We start from the raw sequence: 21305 nt of genomic DNA, 5'->3' as shown, positions 1-21305 counted from the left end.
GATTGAGTCATAATTATTTAATATATTTATAGAGGATAGGAACATCTGATTTGTTCGATACATATTGTGATATCGTATTCATTCCATCCAGAATAAGGAGCTTTCAAAACCAACCAAATTTAATCCAAACCTAACGAAAAAAAAAACGACAACAAAATAAAAATCGGTCCAGAAAGATGCCGATGAGAAACTCCTGAAGAGGCTTAGAGAAATCTTTTAAACGCCAATTATAGCACCAGAAGTACTTAACATTGATAATTAGAATATCTGTACTAAATCAATATTTACTATGACGAGCGTGACTCAGTGGATCCTATCTCTAATTCAAGGATAACTTTCTCTTTAATTTATCAATTTGATTAAATATTTGTATTAGAGATAGGTACTTTGTATGATCATTATTCATTACAAAATGTTGAAGTTTGAAGTAGTTACATTGTCAATATTAAGTAATTACTGATGTCGGATAGCAGAATGTGCTAAGCGACAATACCACGCTAATATTGCTAAAGGCAAGTAAATCGACTATCGTCTGCTATGAATAAAGTAGGTACTTCTTTCTAAATAATATTTTAGTAATGGTAAAATAAATTTATAAATATGGTTTCAGAAAATTCCGAACTTGTATAATAGTTCCAATCGTTTATAATAGCTCCATTTATGTTCTAAAGAGCCCCATATGACACCAATCACAGTGAAAATACCTGACTATGATTTCTAATACCTTAATTATAGAGTCATGTTCAGATATTTCTGAGCACCTTTGCATATATCTGATTGCCACTGTACTTCATTTGTTCCCACCATCGATATGGGTCATCGATGCCCACAAATTACGTATTGTCCTCAACTTTCATTACCATATCCTTACACTTATCTAAAATGACTCCTAAATCCAGGATAGTGTTTTGTTTACAAGAGTTCGTTAAGTTTAAGTGGGAAACCTATATATTGGGGGTTAATGGATGTGGGCGAAATAGGACATTGGGACAATAAAATGTTATCGGGAAGTAACGGGTGCTTTGTCGACGGTAATGAAAAGTGCTGGACCACCATGCGTGGGTCTTATGATGTTGGACTAGTTATTGTGAAGTATTGGAGGAATGCGTTAAGGAGGAGCCGTTTATGAACCAACTGATAGTTCTTTGTAGTTTTTAACCGATTGCTAATAAGAAAGTGTTAACTTCTAGTTCATATGTTGTACATATTTGTTGTAGGGGTCCTAATGTGTCACCTGATCCAATTGACTAATACACAAATGTTGTGGAAGTGTTATAAAAATAATATACTGTAGACCTACAACGCCTAGCTTTTCCATCACAAACCGTTAGCTTTAGTCGTAGCAAAATATTGCATATATTTAATATCCAAGCATTTCTTACCTGTCTTCGAAGATATTTAAGCTCTTCCTACCTTTAGCCAAGCTTCATACTATATTTAGTTATAAACGCAATACGTTTTAGGTAAATTACGCAACAGCCGGGAAGTGAATAATTTACAGAGGCCATTGAATTTGTCAAATGGCGTTTACGAGTCTTGAGATTCTGAGTATGATTTTAACTTATTATACTTACTTAAATCTGCGTTCAAATTGTTCAAATAAATAATAACAAATTCTTGAATACATTAGATCATTTTAGATCCTGTGATCAGAGTTAAAAATGTATGAAGATATATTAAGTTTATTTGCACGCTACATGCTCGTATCAACAAGTGTCAACCATTAAAACAAGTAGAGTCCGTCTAAGTTAACTCTGCACTGATTTCAGTGGAAGAAAATTGACATTAATGATGGCATTTCCATACTTTGACATTGCAAATGTTACGCAGCTTAGTCTGACTCTATAAACATTCAGCATAATCTTCGCCTTTTTTGGAGTCGGTTAAAAATGACACAATAACGTAAAACTAAAATTAAATACTGGATTTTATGTAACTACCACCCAGGGATACCCAGATAGAAGTTCACTTGACCAACTCCATTTCTGACCTCATTATTTATATAAGATGCCTTAAACATTGGTGCGCCAGGAATGTTAATAAAGACGCCTATTCCAAGGTGCTGTATTCATGAACCTAGTAAAACAAAGGCTAAACTCACTACGAACTTCTTAGGCAGTTACGCCCTTGTCTTACTAATAAGCTATGTGTCTACTGATGACTGTGACGCCATCATTAAAAATAATAAATAGGGTACTAATGAATTGCCCATTATCTATTTAGGAGAGCACACGAATTCGCTTTTAAATTTAATTGCTTTATAACTCGGCCTTAAAATATTCTAGATTCTTATTGTGTCGGGTTTAAATGAGAATGTATATCATTGATACTTTGAGCCCACGCAGGTAGGGAAGGAACGTAATGAAAATACGAATCATTAAGTACTATCGTATGTATGTATGTATGTATGTATGTATGTATGTATGTATGTATGTATGTATGTATGTATGTATGTATGTATGTATGTATATACTTTATTGTACATAGAAATAAAAACACGAGAAACACAGTTACAGAGTCAATTAAATACAACAAGGCGAACTTATCCCTCGAACTTATCGTTGTGAAATGAATGATTGTGAATTTACAGAAAAAACCTTGTTGTGATTGCTTGTTGAGGTGTTCAGAAATATTTAAACAAAGCCTCTATTATAAAGATGTTAAGGAGAAATTTCAAATTATGAGGATCTTCGCCGCTCCGATATATTCTGATGGCGACTGTATATATCTCTCGCTTTATGTCTCTTTCACTCTCTCTCGACATTTTGCATACCAACTAAACTTAATAGATGGCGATGAAAGTGTTTAAAATCATTGAATGATAAATGATTTCGTAAACGAAATCGACAGCTGATCAATTTGCTGGCCACATATAAGTTTTTATTAGCAATAAAATAATTATTGCCAATTCTACAACTACATCCCATATAGTCGTTCAGATATACTTGAACGGCAGAGGTGCTCACAAATATCTAAGCATTACTTAATTGTTAAGGTGTACCTAAGGTGGATTCCTGAAGCAAAGTGCATATCTATAGCGTAGCGAAATTTTTTGATAACTCCTATGTTTTGACATAGACATTGTCCAAAAGGAAAATGCATGGAATTGAATAAGTGAAAGGCAGGCAAAATTAGACTTACGAGTACCAAATGGTCCTTATTCGGGTTCTCCGTCTATTTTACAATTTGCAGCTCCACTAGGGTTACCTACCTACATGAAATTTATTTATAATTCAATTTGTCTTATGGCATCACGCTCATGGCGCATTCAGCCACACGAGTTAAAATTCGTCATCTATGAAAAGCTCAAATTAAAATTGAAATTGTTAGTTAATTTTTCTTTTTAAAACTTGCCCGACCAAAAGGTTGTGTGCAAAAATAATGCATGTCGTTTTCGGTAAAAATCGCATCGTATGTATCGCAAGCATTCTGCTTCAATAGGTAGGTATTTATGCCAAAAAATGTTAATCAATCACTACCGATTCATTGTTGAATGATCAAGCGATACCTAAGCCTAACCAGCCAGCTCCAGTTTCCCGGCATTATTAATTATAACCTGCTCGAGCACACGTTAGAAGCCATGTCGTCCAGTCGGCTAAAGGCAACATACACGGGCGTACGGTCGCCCATGCCCTTCGTGGCCAAACGCGGGGAATCCGAATTTTAAAAAGTTTTGAAACTTTCAGCGGCAAAACTCGCTATAGTTTTAGGTTAGGTTATGTTTATTGATTTTTTTTTAACTCAGAACTGTGAATAGTATTTATTTTTGATATCTAAGCGTGTTCCTTAATTATTACAGGACTTATGAATTGGCTCGATTAAGGTAAGTTTTATAAAGCACTGCAGTTTTTGGTTTTAAATCTACATACCGGAAAAAATATGTTTCCTATCGTAAAAACAGTTACTCTTACTCTTGACTCTTAAATAAATATGTATAGGCATACTAGAAACATATGATGCATAATGCATAGGTACTTATAACAATGTAATCTCAATATTATGACCCTATTCACACAAATAAATTATTATTTGATTTATGGATTTTATGTGCTTTAGTTATTAAATAATTGTGTGACTAAGCGGTCTTGAATAAGCATGTATTGGAAATGCGTGAGAAAAGTAGGTTTATAATCTAGCTAATACCTTGGTAACATTACGAAACTTCATAGATATACATACATCTTACATTCAATAATTGTAAACTTCATAGAAATCGTACCCGTGACAAAGGTTCATCGTACATTATTAACGAAACCATTAGGCAATATTTATCATATTTTTGCTTAGGCAAAGAAAAAGATTAAAATCTTTTGAGGAACCTATATTTTATCTAATACAACTTACGAGTCATTACAATGAATATGCGTTCTTTTGACGTGCGTGTCAGTCGCGTTGTGTTCGCGCATTATATACTTTTCTCAAACATGCAATGAAATATTGATGTTATGTTCCTTATAATAGGCTGCGAAGTATGACGTTTCAGGTGCGGCTAGGACAAAAGGTCGTTAATGGAATTTCATACACATCTTGCAGGCCTAGGCCGGCAAGGTCCTCTTTTTTAATTTTCATTTCACAGATATTTGTGACACAGCATCGTGACATTCATCCATTAAAAAAAATTAGAGGCAGTATTTGCTTTATGGTTCGTAATGACACTCTGCCACTACGCCTATAAAAAAAAAACAAAAAACAATGTTTGCTATAATTTGCAGTTTTATTTGTATAAAATCAACATGAACTTAATAAATAATACATTCTATAATTTTATAATTTTAAATTATAAATTTAACTACACAAATAAAAACATTTAAAATATTTCATCTAAACGTTAGCGGTAAAAAGGTCTACTCAAACACGCGTAGTTATATTTTTTAAATTGTTATGGAGGTAAAGTTGAAAAATATTCATTCTGTTTTATTGGATTTATGGTGCGTTGTTGATTTTTTGACTTTAATATGAGTTCCGACGAAATAATGAAATTAATATTAATTGTAATCGTAGGCGTTGGAATTGGTAGCGTAAGCAGAATTGATTTTAATAACTTGCTGCCTCTGCCGCCAAGTCAAAGACGAAGTATGTATATGGTTGCTTATGGCAATTTTATTATTTGAGAAACTAAGAAAAATGGCTTACAGTTTATTAGAAACAGTTTTATGGCATATTTTAAATGGATGTAACTACAAATTCGTCAACACTCTGGAAATTATACTTATTTACTCCGTGCATAAAGCAACGATGTATGTGAAACATGATATCAACATGAAAGACTATGTAAACTTATGTGACGTAAACGACAGTCAGACGGATACAAGGCGAAAAAATCAAAGATACATGAAAATATACGGGTAGTAAAAATACACGACTCGTGTAAAACATACGCGTGATAATGATATAGGTACGTGTTGGTTATATTTTGGCTGTACTTTACTTTTAGTTTTTTCTATAAATAAAACTTGGGTTTCGTGGATTTTTTATTTTATTTATTTCATTGCATGTTTGAGAAAAGCACTATACATACTTCGGCGGGAAATGGGGTTGCCCGCGCTCAGACCTATCCGTCCTCGCTTCGCTCGGCCGTCTATATGTCTTCGGCCGGCAACCCCTTTCGTCCCGGCCTCTGTAGTAATGTACTATTACTAATGTAGACACCTCAAGTGTTACAGCAATTTGCTGCGGCTGTACAGACATGTCTGGCTCTGATGATAACATCTCTGGGCGAGCTTTAAGCAATTTAAGCATATTTAATTATGTATGTATGCTTAATATGTATGTATAAAAAATATTTTTTTTTTCGTATACAAAATAGGCCTTAATTGATGAAAGCAAGCGCGATCGATTCTTGCCTTTAAAACAACCTTAACGGCACAAAGAGTGTTTTGCCGTTTTTTCTAGTTATCAACTTACTTAATGGCGCAACGACCCAAAATGAGTCTTGGCCTCCGACACGGAAAAACGCTTCTGGACGAGATTGGCTCTATAAGTGGCGTACCTACTCGAAGAGAGGCCTATGCTCAGCAGTGGGCGATATCAGGCTGATATATTATGATGATAACGATGATGGTTCTTAAAAATATAAAGTACTCATTCTAATTCGCGTAGCTATTTAATTCTCATCAATCAAGATTCCCACCCATTTTATCAACATTTAAAATCCAATTTCCACAATTAGTCAAAGTTGGCTCAAATCAAGTTACTAAGGGCCATGTTTACTTAACTGCCTGCTCCAGTTATGCAGTGAGTCAGTTCTCACGTTGTTCGTGTACGGTTTCTTATCTAGGAAAGTACCTTGGGCAATTTCGTTACATCATTTTGAGGAAATATCTCCCGAGGTATCCGGGACACCGGGATAGATGTTCGAGTTGTGGAAAAATTCCAAAAGTTTGGAAAATACTCGGAAATTTAAGGGAGTTTTTGGATATGGACAATTTAGATTCCTATACAAAAATATGAGAAGTTCCCGGAATATTACCAACTGGAAATTTTCCAAGTTTGGAAACTTCCCGGTGGCTAATCAGTACGTATTCCTAAATCAAGAAAGATCAGATATTCGTAAAATGCCTAAAAAGTACAAAAGGTTGGCGTTTGTGGACATGTTAAGGCTGCTATAATTTATGTAATGCATGTACTTATAACGTAAAATAATCAGGGGCCCAGTTCGACAATCGAAATGTGATGTATTGCTAGGACGCCGAGTGGACATCATCGGGACTTTTTACTTTTATGTGACACACTAGCGAAAATTACCTCCGACGTTTCGAGGACGGCATTGTCCCCGTGATTTCAAAGAAACACTGGCTAAAGTCAGTGTAACATCATCTATTCGCACTTGGTTTTGTTTATCAACTTGAACACTCACGATATTTGGTTTGAGTGCGGGTAGTTCGATAAACTCGGGCAGTTATACTCTGTATCTTTAGGTATTTAAATAAAAGTAAACAAAATCTACCCTCAAATGGTTCCCAAGCCAGTTGAGAGAAATGAAAACATTACATGATCAAATAATGTAGGTTAAAGTCAAGTCGTTCAGTGACTGATCCAGGCGGTTTTGTATTTAGTTGGTTAACCAACAACTGTTATAACTACCCGAACATTTACAAATTGTTTGTTTACTTTTATTTAAATTCCTAAAGATATTCTTCGAGTACATATTTTAGCGCTGAATCCAAAATCGTTTCCTTGTTACAGGATATGTTAGCAGACTCCAGAAGCGTACAACCCGCCGAAATGCGTTGACGTCAACCAACAATGATCCGCGGGGTGACGTGAACATGGCTTGCTATGTCTACCTCCAGAAGGTTCTAGACATGGACAGAGAGTGCAGAGAAGATAACGAGTGATGATGAAAATGGAGAGGTTGCGGATGGAGATCCTTTGGTACGTGAATCATCATTCATAGAGTTTATTTATTAATTTAAACTATACTGCACAAAATATGTGTCGCTTAACTTCAAACTCGGGGAAATCCATTCGACCCTCTCAGCAAATATCGACACTATTACCTTTTCTTAATACCAAAATCGTATAATCTGACAAATGGATTTACCCGAGTTTGAAGTTAGGCAACCCATACATATTATAAGACAATGTGCAAATGGCGGACTTTATGCCAAATGGCATTCTCTACCAGTCAACTATAGGACCAAACAGAGATACATATAATTGGTGCTGAGAGAAAAGTATATTGAAGAGAGTTGTCCCAGGTTTTCCCTTGGCTTACTACTTAATAGAGCCTGGAACCCGCTTGGCAACCTTATTCCAAGAATTTCTTTGGGCACGGCAACTGATCATCCAACCTATAGGGAAACTATTTTTTGATTAATGCGGTTTGGGGACTGGTACTCAAATATTAATATTTCGTAACTAAGTAAAAAATAAATAAGGTTCGAGTTCCGAATGCTATATTTTAAGTAAGTCCCGTAATTTTATTTAAAGCTGCCTGGGGTACAATCTTACGACCTCCGGTTAGAATTTGAAAATCGCGTGTTCTGCCTACCGTTCTACTAACAATATGTTTTTAGAGCTCCGCACAAAACTGTTCACGGAGCTCTTATGAACCTAATGCCTGCTACATTATTTCGGCTGTCAAAATGTGCGTAAATTTGGTTGCGTCACTTTCATTTGCGATATTAACGAAAGAGATGCAACTCTACTCTACTAACTATTTGTCACTGGATTTATAAAATCAATGTAAAAACTAATAAAGGACTACCTATGCGTCAAAGTTGCCCCAAAACCAACAGAGTTGAGAGTTAGGTCATTAGATAGGTATTTCTCTGTACTTCATTTCGTTCTATGGGCACCAAGCGGAATTCCATTGCAGAACTGAGATATTGGTAGTTTAGTCAAAATGTCGTCACCCTTATTACCTAGGCAATAGAGTCCTTCACCGGGCGAGCGCGGCAAATCATTCGTGTGCTCGCCCGGCGGTGCGCGAACATCTACCCTGCAGCAATTAATTTACTTACTTGGACTCTATTGCCTAGGTAATAAGGGTGACGACATTTTGGCTAAAATATCAATATCTCAGTTCTGCAATAGAATTCCGCTTGGTGCCCATAGAACAAAATGAAGTACATAGATTTACCTATCTAATGACCTTACTCTCATTTCTGTTGGCGTTGGGTCCAGGCTCCATAAAAAGTTGCCCATGGTCCTTTAATAGCATTGTTTGCGTATTAACATTATAGTTTTAGTGAAAGCACTTTCCACAGCTGTACAATAAAGTTGCACAGAAGAGAAAGAGAGTGGCGGAAAATGAAATTCATGTAAACTTACTGTTCCCTGGTAACAGCGGAATAGCTCAATACCCAATAAATCAACTCGTACGCATGCATTTTACGAGTTGCGGCATAGACTGCCTCCGTTAGAGTCTGTATTGTTATGTAGCTTAAATACAAAGCCACACATTACCAGAGATAAGTACTCTTATCCTAAGAGACACCGATAGGTAGAGTCAGCCCATGAAAAGTCTGCAGCGGATTTGATAGCCCACGCAGTGCACGTGTTATTTTAAACGTCAAACTTCTATGAAATTATGACGCGTGGGCTATCAAATCCGCTGCAGACTTGTTGGTCCGACTCTAATTCGCTTTTTACTGTATGTCACTTTCCTTTCAAATCCGAATTTTAATGTGATTTTTGCAAATTAGGTATTAAAGGGACTCAAAAATGCCATATACTTACCCAATCTTTTGTGACATGCCACCATTATACAATGGTATATTTTACGGTATTATTTGCTGGAAATGCAAACGGTTCTTCTAATTATGACACGCGCATACGTAAAACAAACGTAACTGTATGGTAACAAACATGCAGTTACGTTTGAGTGAGTTATGAGCAAAAAAAACAAAAATGCACTTTTAGAAAAAAAAAAACATAACACAGCCATCTCGCTTGCGCTTACGCTCAGTGAGAGTGATAGAAGAACTTGAAACTACGGGGGCTTAAAAGACGATAAAACATGCTCTATCTAATGGGGCATAGCACCAGCTTTACGAGCTGCGCGTACGCAGTACTATCTGATTTTAACGGCAACAGGTACACGTTCTCGTTTGAAACAGGAAGCCCGCCAAAAATGCCTAAACATAACCTAATTATAAACAAATTTGGACTTTTAACACATGGTTATTTATTTTTGGCTCCTAGGTAATTTATAGGCAGCATTGGAATTTATATTTCGCAAGATTTTTGTATAAATAGAAAGGTCTTTTTTTGTATAAACGGTTTCGTACACCTACTTGGATAACCTTAAAAAGTGTAGGTACAAGTACACAATTACTAGTTGACAACAGTAGCAAAAAAAATCTTAAAAAACGGGGCTGTTTCAATATTGTTCTTTAACTATCAAACCTTGAGGCTTCTTTGACGCAAACATAAAATCCGTTATTTTTGTAGACCTGACAAAATGCGCTTTCCAAAATGTTATTTATTCTTAAAATCATGTCAACGAAATGCGCGTCCAGACCAGACAAGCATAAACATCGTAATGAGGTAAACAATGCAAGTACTTACTAATTTGAAGCCGTGCCGTACAACGAGACAAGTTAATAAATAAAGACTGTTTATTTCCATATAGAGCTGGGTTCCGTTATTGTTATATATGGCGTCACGTAAGCAATCAAGGCATTTTGACACTTCGACCCTTTGCCACAGAATAAATAATAGTACTACAGAAAGGAAACTTCCTACAAAACCGAAGTTTGACAGCGGTTCCGGGTCGAATCATGCTGTCCCTTTCTAATATATGGCACTACCCCTTTCGGCTATTTAGGTTTGTCAAAATTCAAGCCATTATCTTATCTGTGGTCGTGTACGCAAAGGGACGTCAAGTTGTGTCAACCCTAATAATTGCTAACCGAAGGGAGGAGTTTCGCACCCCTGCACCATGCATGGCACCTTAATGTCATCATAATATGTAATTCCTTCAGGTAGGTAGTTAACATGATCACAAAGGTCAAAATTGTAAGAAATGTTGGAGTGAGACCTAAGCTAATAAGTAATCTAACGTTTCATAAGATGTGATCTGTTCCCTAGTTGGACTGAGAACTCCCAAATATACTTAGTGGTGTAATTTAAAACAAAAAGGAACGTGCGAGTCTTTGAAATAGACATAAGATGTAAATATGTATAAAATTGACATGTAACTTTCTTTCTGAATAAATTGAAATGAATTTGTGTACAGATTGACAGTCTTAAACATTTTCTCTCTCTGGTTTAACATTTGTCCATGATAAATATTTTTTCAAACGGTAACTTTTTTCTTGCTACTTGAGACTCCTTGGAGAGTAAAAGTAAACAAAAATTATACGGCCCATTCATGACACGCGCTGAGTCGGGACAAAAAATAGGGTCAAGTGGATCCTGGTCTGAATAAACTTCTTTTTGTAACGGTGTTTAATAAAATTCTATACTTAATGAAATCCAAATTATGACATCTGTTTTAGAATATATTCCTTTTCTTATTTACCTGAATATGTATAAGTATAAGTAGGTACGTCTAACTTTACGGGGAAATGCTTTACGCATACCACCCGGCGCGGGGACGGACCGGGATGGTTATGTGGGACTCCCTGTTGTGGGCTAATGAGACCCCAGGTTTACCCACTAAAACCCCTCTGTTGCCGCCACGCTGCTATACGGCGAGGTCCCACCCAACAAACAATTAAGCGACACTTAGCACTTATTTATCACCTAAAGACATAGAACGGCTGTAGAATAGCTACATATTCTAAGCTTACAGGCTCTGGTGACATCAAGGTCTTTAAGAGGTCCATGTATAGCTTTAAGATCCACAGTAGCCGTTTTGGCCGCTATAATGCATCTTAAGCCGCTAGTGTTATAGCTCAAAGTGAATTCTACCACCTTAATATCTATATGAGTGATAAGCAGCTGCAATTTTCACTTAAGGTTCTAAACAGGCGATAAAAAGTCTTTTATAGCTCCGTGTATCATAATCGCTACTTAACTCTCTTGTATCACTTACAGTCGAAAAGAGAAGTTATGAGTCACCATTATCGATCATGTAGTCGCAGACGAGCGTTATTCAATACCTTAGTACATCTTATACTGTTATTAGAGTCTTACTTAGAACCTAAGCCTATAGCGCCATGTTAAATTGACCGATGAATCAATAAGCAAAACAAAAACTATTAATTAGAACGTAAATACATCATAAAAATCGATACTTTTACTCAATATTGACCTAATGTTAGTATTGTTATATTTAAAACCGGACTTCACGTATATTGAGTAATTTTTCGAAAATTAAATACGGTGGACAACAAATAAAAAAATATTATTTTCAGATAAATATGCAAAGGATCAGAGGCCCATTAAAATTTTGTTAGTAATACATATAGTTTTTGACAGTGTAATTAATTTCGCCATCATAAATCCGCAGATAACTCCTGCATCAGTGAACTAAAATAATTATTTGCTTTTAATTATCCGCCATTACATTTCACTTCAAGCCGTCACAGAGCAAGCTTACGAATAATAATACAAAATGGAAACATCTGCAACCAAAGCAGATAAGGCTAAGGAAAAAATGTGCAATTACCTTCTTGAATGTTACAAATATTGACTTTAAATGCTAATATACCATCTAAAGCTGAAAGTATCATCTATACGGCCCTACACTACTACTCAAGTAGTTAGTATTCGCTTATTTGGCACCCTTTTAAATCCTAAGTACTTAATCAACGCTATTACAACACTACTTTAGCGCTCTTCTACTACAACAGTTTGTAGTCACCTATATGCAACCCATCTAGCTCCTAAAGAATTAATTAACACTATTGTAGCTCCACTATACCGCTCTTATGTCTCTTTTATTATCCGCTAACCCTACTGTAGCACTGTTATAAATCTTATGGTGATAAAATTTGTGCCCAATCCGGGGTTAGAACGGGGTTATAGCCGGCTATAACTCCTATTTTTAGAGCACTAACAACACCTAAAGAGTAAATAGGCGCTTATATAAATCTCTTCTAACCCTTAAATTTAGCGCCTAATGTTAGTTGGGCAGGAACGCCGAAGTACTATTCCGCAAACTTGTGTTTTAACGGAACTAATTTCTCAAAATAATTGCCGTCACTTAAAACTGTTTTGTTAATTAGTTTTTGCTTTTTTTATAAACTGTATAAGTATACAATTAGAAAGAAAACGTAATAAGTAGAACCGCGCTGGCATGCTTCGGACTCGCTATCTTGCGTCTAGCCTGTGCGCATATTTATATGCTAAATGATCGATTAATAATTATGATTAACCCTAATAGCGGTAACTGTACATTTTAAACTCACTGCGGTAATTGGACGCAATGTGTAATGTGTAAAAGAAATAACGTTTAGTGGAATCCATTTTTTTATTATTCAACTACTAAACAATAATTGTCGTACCAAACACTAAAGAAAATGAGGTAAATGGTTTCGTATTTTATATTATTATATCGATTGAAAACCTACAGAAACGAAAATTAAACAATTCAGTGAAAATTACTCTAAAATGTGTCAGTCCAGTCTCTTATAACACGAAATAAGGTCAAATCCACTGACTTTATTGTTTCCAACCATTGTGATAATCCCGTGAGAAAACCGCGATAAAATTGTCTGGACTAAAATGGACAAAATAGATCTGCTTGTTCGAGCCAAACGTTCTTACGGGAGCGCTTGATATGCATCTCATCCCATTCGTGCACCATATATAGCAAGTAACTTATGTTACACATTTACCGCATTGATTATCACTTTTAGATACCGCATTGTGAAGGGTTTTCAAAGACTTATGGTTACACATAAGCGTTTAATTATACTCCGCTAGCAGCCACGCTCGGGAACAAACCAAGGCACATATTTTTAAGTCCAACTGACCATACCCTGAGGTCTAGCTCACTTATTTGTAATTTACATGAGTAGCTTACAGTAGTATACTCGTACTACCTAGTCACAAAAATGTGAAAGGTTCGAAAAGAGGCATCGATTGAGGTAATTTATTCCTGGACTTGCTGGAGAAAGATGTCACGGACAATACAAAAGGCTATGCAATGTGACTATTGCACTGACAATAATATTTGACTGAGAAAGAGACTCGTACCAGAGATGTACGTTATATGTGGTGACTGCGAGTCCTCTTTATGTTAATCATTGTTCTTATATTCCAGATGTTAAAATGACAGTTTTATTGTGCCAATTTCTGTCATTTTAGTACAAAAGTAAGATTGGGTAGTAAATTGTTCAATCGAATTATCATTTCAGCATCGGGGACATAAAAATGCAGCTGAGGTAACATTCAAGGAATTTGATTTACGATTATGTACCATTTCTTTTACTGTCACAGTGACAATCAATATATTATGAAAGCCGCTATGGATTTCATACTGTGATAAGGTACGGAATAGTATAAAGATAGTTTATTATTCAAGTAGGCATATTACATTGAGCTTATGAACGTCAAATAAAGCTACACCGGCAACCCTATAGCCTCTGCCTCGAGAAGATTTAAATCTCCCTCAATTAGAGGAGGGTATGCCAATATGGGCCCGGCAACGAACTAGCCGAGACACATCTTTTCAAATATAGAAATCTAATCCCTTAACCGTACATGAATAAGAACCATCTAGCGTGTGAGTATCTCTGCTTACTACACTTCTACCGCGTGCCTCAACATAAATCCTCTTAGCACAATTGACATGTTTATCTTTTCGTAAGCAAAGCTATATCTAACTGCTAATTACCTTAGTTTATTTTCAATGGCTTCTTTGTTTGTGCGCCTGTTGATACGTGGATTCTAAACGCGATGTGAAAAGCTACACATTTAAAGGGCTGTATAAGTTTCGTAATACGGAAATGTTCGGATGATGGGAATAATATTATTATAATATTGGAAGAGCAATCAGTCTACTAAAAAGCAATACCGAAATCGAGAAATTGTGGTTTTGGTAATCAATAATTACAATTTGGTAATTAATTTTAATAATCAAATGGTTCGCTTCGTGTATTCAGTTATGTTTGTATTTACAATATATAGGTATCTACTAAAGTACGTAAATAAGTTTACAAAAAAAAATATGCGAAAAGAAATAAGATCACTCGATTCTAATTGTAGTAGGAACACGGTTTTATAATTATTAATTAAAAATATTTATAGTACGACAAAGTAAATTACCCTAGACCGGGGTGACTTTGGAAAATTTGGGGTTACTTTGATAGATTTAAAACGGCCATAGAATTACCATTATTCATTATTTACTGAAAATGTTCCTGTAACTAGTTAGATTACAGATTACTATATATTCATATTCACCTACTGTAAAAAATCTCGCATAAATATATATTATGGCTTAAAAACTAGAATTTTAAAGTCGCCCCTGCATTTGAAAGTCACCCCGGTCAATGGTATTTATTGTTATTTATTTATTTATCGTATGGCATTACAGTTATTGAATTTTTACATTAAATATTTTTTTTAGATTAGATTGAGGTTTGCACTCTTCAGATACTCGATGGCCCTTTCACTGAGGTTCGCGAGGTCTTCAAAGTAATCTGTAAATCAGAGTAAAGTGTTTATGAATGAGACCTTTATTTTATTACTAAAAGAGTCAACCATAGAAAAATAAATGAATGATAATCGCAGACGTCAATAAATAAGAAATTCTCATAGGACAGAGAGAGTGAAGTGATTTTAACATAAAAGTAACGGCTATCGGCACTTTATAAACCACTTAAGATGTTCATTAGAGCGTTCCTCGGTCGTTTGATCGTTTTAATGCAGCAGTGGACGCACTCGGTTGTCGAAAATGTAACATCTTCAAACATCTAATGGATGTTGGATTACGCAATCTGCGCTGGTCCAGGGTTGTCACTCTAGAATGAGGTTGACCGGTCGAAGTATCTTACAGATGACGGTAGCAAAAGTTTTACCTGCCAATCCTACGAATACTGTCAAATGATTTTTTATTTTATTTTACTGTCTGGTTAAGCCAAATCTTACGTTTTGCCATTGCCAATCCCATTTGTTTTAGATTTAGTGAGTCCTTATAAAAAAGTGGCAGAGTTTTTATTTATATCACGTCGGTGGCAAGCAGTAACCAGTCACCGTAGCTTATAGATACCTGAAACTCCAAAGGATGTTACGTGCGCGTTGCCGTTGGATAATTGTTATGAGTTATTCGGTACTTATTTATAGAATTTTATTAGCTTATCGATACGTGGAAACATCGGCAGGAAAGCATACGAGTACATCTGCAAAAAAAATAAGAAGTGAAGTTCCTATCTGTGCACTGGTCGGAACATAGGATGATGAATGTGACACTTATTAAATGCACTCTGTTTCAAAAAATGTAACATCTTCCTACATTTAAATGGAGTTCTGAGCTAGGGTTGGCACTAATGTAGAAATCTGAGGATTTTGCAATATAATAGAATGGGCGATAATACTTAATGCTCTTGGTTTTCGGAAATGGAGCATCTTCAAATGTATATTGCAGAGTGGTGTTTTATGTGGGCATACTCTAGGAACGAATTTCGTAAGATCACTTTTGAAGTGCCGATAGGCTGAACCCGAATACCATTTCAGTATTTTTGAAATCTTATCCTATTTTCCTTATATTTAACAATTTCTCAGAATAAAGGATAAATCTTAAAACAATTTTTACCAATCCAAATGTCCACATTCCGAACTTAGCGTAGGTACATCCCCTTTTTTAGAAAATTTATGTTTTTATTTTATGCCTCTTTAAGTCAGCCCTAAAGTCAGAAGGCAAGTATGGAAAGTAAAGCAAATTGAGACAAGCTCAGTTCCAGTGTTGTAGCACCCACGGTACTGGATAATATACAAACATGTTATCAAAAGGAAGAGGCGGGGGAGGGAGAATAAATGAACATCGCAAACAATGTGAATGAAAACAAACAATAGGAAGGTAGTAAAAACCTGCATAATATTAATGTCCCCAAATATCTGTGTGCCTACTGCTGTTGACTACTGATAGTCTCGTTAGGTTCAATAAGGTATTTGACTACTAGTCAAATCAGTTTCTTTTTTCGAACTGTCAAAACGATTTTGCTACTATGGAATTTATATGAAACACTAGCATGTGACGTCACAATTACAATCAAATTACCTACTCTTTATAGATTTATATGGGTTTTAAAGTAGAAATTGTGACTAAAAATAACTGCTGTCTTCGTTTCTCAATCTTCTGGAGCTTTATTTCATGCATGGTGTAAAATAATTTATTTTAAATACAGTCCAATACCCTATTAAGATTTGGTTTAAAAAGTTATGGCCGGAGACTGAAAACGAGAGATTGATGTACAAATTTACGGGGTCTAAGGGGTTAATTTGGGTTACGATTAAACACCTATGTATTAGAAACCATAAAGTGGAAGCGTGGAAGCGTCAAGTGTATTGCCATGTTTGTCATAAATAGGTATCAATATTGAAATGCTCTAAATTTAACACTTCTAATGAAGTCAATATACCGTCTTCTCGGGAGTTCTATTGTGTTATGTGTTATTTGCCTGCCTTTTGTGACTGATCCGTCAAAAGATTGTTAACAAACGCCTCTCCGTGTTTAACCGAAGATTTGAGTGCTTGTTACTCGGGTTAAGTGGTTGTTGTTGGCTCATTACCAATGGCTTGAGTGTATAATCAGCACCGAGGGGAATGTGCTGTTAAAAGCTGACCCGCTCTTATGGCTAAGATCCTAGGGGTGAGTTCTGAATGGCGGATGGAGGTATATTTGTTAACTTGTACCCTGTACGGTCGGCAACTACCAAGGTACTTAAATAACCGAGCTCGCTCTTAAGCTTTTAGTTATAGTGGCGATTTCAGAATCGTAGATGGAGACACTTTAGTTGCCTGCTGTAGAAACAAATTGTCCGTGGATAGAGGAGATTATATTGTCACGACAGCAATCCTGAAGCTTTGTCGGTGATCAATTAAGGTACCTAGTTATCGGGATGAAACATTTCTACTACTTCTGCGTAGGGTTCAATAGGGTTAGTAAGGACATTGCTAATTACTTAAGTTTTCCTAAATTTGTATTCGAGCTACCGAGTTCATGCTTCCTACCTTGAGGAGACAATTACACGACATGGGTCGAGATGTATTCATAAAGTCTCCCTAGCTACTAGTTTTTCTAGAGCTGTATCATATTGAGGTTTTTAGGGTTCCGTACCCAAAGGGTAAAAACGGGACCCTATTACTAAGACTCCGCTGTCCGTCCGTCCGTACGTCTGTCACCAGGCTGTATCTCATGAACCGTGATAGCTAGGCAGTTGAAATTTTCACAGATGATGTATTTCTGTTGCCGCTATAATAACAAATACTAAAAAGTACGGAACCCTCGGTGGACGAGTCCGACTCGCAATAGTCCGGTTTTTTTTAAATGTACTGTTTTATTTTCTTTCAGGGTTGCTGCTATCATTCAGTTTGCAATGTGTACCACAGCAACAAACGATATCTCGACCTCAGTACAGGTGACAATTCAAATATTTATTTCACTTTTAAAGATCACCACGCAACTCATTATGACATTCAAATTTCTCTTAAACATCATCTCATGTATCCTTAAAGGAGTCCTTTATAACTGTATAAATGTATAACTATTTTCCATCGTATTTTCACGAAAACGTACGAACGTGTTTTGCTATTTCAGTCAGCCTCGGTACAAAAAGTACTGAGGTAGATTGAAGTAGCAGGACAAATACGAACGATTCAGAGAAAATACGATTGAAAACAAAAATGTACTACATCTCTGTACCTGCCAAATCTTGTTTGGTTAATCCATTATGGAACTTTGTATGGAATTGGAAACTTGTAAATGTACCACAAAGTAGTTCTAACTATAAAAGTATCATATTGCATTGTTGTTGTTGCCTTCGAATCTCGAAGTTTCTCAAGATTCCCATGCATTTAGAAGACTTTCACGGTAAGATTATGATGTTGGTTGTTTCAGACGGACTCAGGCGCATACGCGTGGAGCGCATGGGGTGCTTGGAGCCCGTGTTCCAGGACGTGCGGCGGTGGCGTGGCCGTTCAAAAGCGCGAGTGCTTGCCCAGGTATAGTCCACAACCTACTTATGTTTTTATTAAGGACAAACGTCTGGGAGCGATACTCTTCTTCTTCTTCCTCGCGTTATCCCGGCATTTTGCCACGGCTCTTGGGAGCCTGGGGTCCGCTTAACGAGCAATACTACAAATTTTTATATTAAAGGGAAAATGTTAAAATTTACACCTCCGACAAGAGAACTTGCGACCATTGGAACACCGGTCCAATCTCTTCTGCCAGCTGAACTACTGAGGCTTACTAGGTGTGTGTAAAGATAGAACATTCTTACGGGAGATGTTCCTATGCTATACGTCATCCTAAGGCGTTTAAGTATTAAAGCTTAGTTCAGTAAAATCGTGCAAAGTTTCGAGTGATTGCCCTATTTAACCTTTCTTTCTGTATCCAGTGCTATGAAATATATGATATAGGTATAGTATAGAGTCGTATACCTGGGTTCCGAAGGGTTAATAGCCAATTTATTACCACATTTAACATCTATTGCAACTTAAACACGCAAATCTAACGATTAACACGTCTGAGAACAAATATGTACAAATCTGACGTTCGTATGCACATTACAAACTTATCAATGCGGATGACAGAGCCAGCAACTTAAACATTGTTTCCAAACACAATACTTTTGCCACTGGCAAATATAACTTTGCGGATCCGGTGTACAAAGCTAACGTTGCAAGAACATAACTTAGCGGTCTTCTTAGATGGCGGCGCCTCGGATCAGGAATGTCATTACCATTGCTTACCTATCATGGGAAAATCTATATTACAGCGCTCTCTGAAGAAGGCAATTGATAATTTTAGTGACCTTGAATACGCCAACGCCACGCCTGACTTTCATAATAAAATTACTTTTCATAGACATAATATTTTCTAAATTTTAAACAATATTTTCTTGCATAAGCGGTGAGAATATAATTTTTAACTACATTTTTTTTCAATTATTTTACGGATTATGGAGCGGACTAAGCTACCCCACAGATTTTGTAAGGGCAAGTGTCAGCATTAAGCGTCAATTATTATGAAAATAATTATGTATAACGAGTTTTGATATTATACCTACAACAGCCACGACATTGACACAAGTCGCACTCACTTAAAGCGCATGAACACGACATTTAACAAAAAACTAAGTATTTTTTTAAATTTAATACCTGAATATAGATACCCCTCAGGATCACATTACACTGGATTGAAGATCTTGATTCCCCGCGCACGAGCAACTAATAAAAATTCTCGGCCAGTTCGGTAAAGTTTGAGACACGATAATCACATGCTCATTAGGGCCCATCGACATCTGATGTGCGTCAATCAGCGCACAATCGCTTGTTACTACGGCGCTACGGGGTTTCCATTACCTTCGTTTAGCGGATAAAAGGCTGCATGTTTGACCTTTGCACTGAGGGCTTTTATATTTTACGGTTTTTAGTCGGGTTCCGAACAATGCCAACTATTTCTGCCTTGGTGGACGCAGGACGTTAATGTTACATACTGACTGTATCAGCGATGCTGCTGCAGCAGTATTGTTACAGCAGCGAGAAACTGGCGATGTCGCTGTCTATCTTCTTAATAAAATGAGTGACGAATTGAACGTTATAATAGCGATAGCAATGCTGGAATGTCAACATCGCAATTTTGTTAAATTTTATCGGCCTTCGGTTTGAAAGTTTGAGGTAGAATTGAGAAACAATTTGCGACTGCCATAACACTAATTTCCAAAAATATTAATATTAATTGATGTACACAATCGACACAGTCAGATCCCTGATTCCTTTTGACATTGGAAATGTTTTTTCGTTCGCTCCAGTATACAGTCCGATTTCACGAAAAAGTGCGATCCCCTTATATCTCGGAAAGTTGTGAAGATATGATATTAAAAAATAGGCTCAAAAGACGCATAATCACGAGAGCTGTAAGGTGCAAAAATAATTATTCGAGAAAGTCAAAAACAAAAAAAGTTATGGTCGAAATAGTGAAAATAAAATTCAATTTTTTCCGAATTTTTGATTTTGGTGCTCGATAATTTGGAAACGAAGAATGATATCAAAAATTTGAGAAAAACGGCTCTGGACAATTTAGTCAGCTACAATTTGAGCCTAAAACAAAGACGATCGGGTTAAGGGTTTGCCCTGTAGCCTAACCTTAAAATAGTCAAAAAGTCAGAACGACATTTTTCACAGGACATTTATGACTTCATGTTTCGCAGAGTTCGTTATCGGTGTTTGTTGTGAATTATCGGGATTATGACGGCAGAGAGGGAGAGGGAGAGGGAGAGGGAGAGGGAGAGGGAGAGGGAGAGGGAGAGGGAGAGGGAGAGGGAGAGGGAGAGGGAGAGGGAGAGGGAGAGGGAGAGGGAGAGGGAGAGGGAGAGGGAGAGGGAGAGGGAGAGGGAGAGGGAGAGGGAGAGGGAGAGGGAGAGGGAGAGGGAGAGGGAGAGGGAGAGGGAGAGGGAGAGGGAGAGGGAGAGGGAGAGGGAGAGGGAGAGGGAGAGGGAGAGGGAGAGGGAGAGGGAGAGGGAGAGGGAGAGGGAGAGGGAGAGGGAGAGGGAGAGGGAGAGGGAGAGGGAGAGGGAGAGGGAGAGGGAGAGGGAGAGGGAGAGGGAGAGGGAGAGGGAGAGGGAGAGGGAGAGGGAGAGGGAGAGGGAGAGGGAGAGGGAGAGGGAGAGGGAGAGGGAGAGGGAGAGGGAGAGGGAGAGGGAGAGGGAGAGGGAGAGGGAGAGGGAGAGGGAGAGGGAGAGGGA

At 36.9% G+C, this 21305-nt stretch overlaps 2 protein-coding genes across 2 annotated transcripts in view; one reads left to right on the top strand and one right to left on the bottom strand.

Annotated features, from left to right (window-relative positions):
• LOC134798156 (uncharacterized) overlaps nt 1–21305 on the bottom strand; it is a 199567-nt gene that overhangs the window by 118436 nt on the left and 59826 nt on the right. The window lies entirely within an intron of this gene.
• The window catches only part of LOC134798049 (thrombospondin type-1 domain-containing protein 4-like), a 65174-nt gene that overhangs the window by 31100 nt on the left and 12769 nt on the right, over nt 1–21305 (top strand). The window contains exons 2-4 of the mRNA XM_063770377.1: nt 7186–7374; nt 17912–17978; nt 18458–18561. Coding sequence (XP_063626447.1) covers nt 7337–7374; nt 17912–17978; nt 18458–18561 — 209 coding nt within the window. The 5' untranslated portion in view covers nt 7186–7336. The remainder of the gene's footprint in view (nt 1–7185; nt 7375–17911; nt 17979–18457; nt 18562–21305) is intronic.

This window comes from Cydia splendana, chromosome 16 (assembly GCF_910591565.1).
Source record: "Cydia splendana chromosome 16, ilCydSple1.2, whole genome shotgun sequence".
In the NCBI taxonomy this organism is placed as follows: Eukaryota; Metazoa; Arthropoda; class Insecta; order Lepidoptera; family Tortricidae; genus Cydia; species Cydia splendana.
The sequence above is the reverse complement of the archived record's forward strand: the minus strand, read 5'-3'. Positions and strand labels throughout refer to the sequence as shown.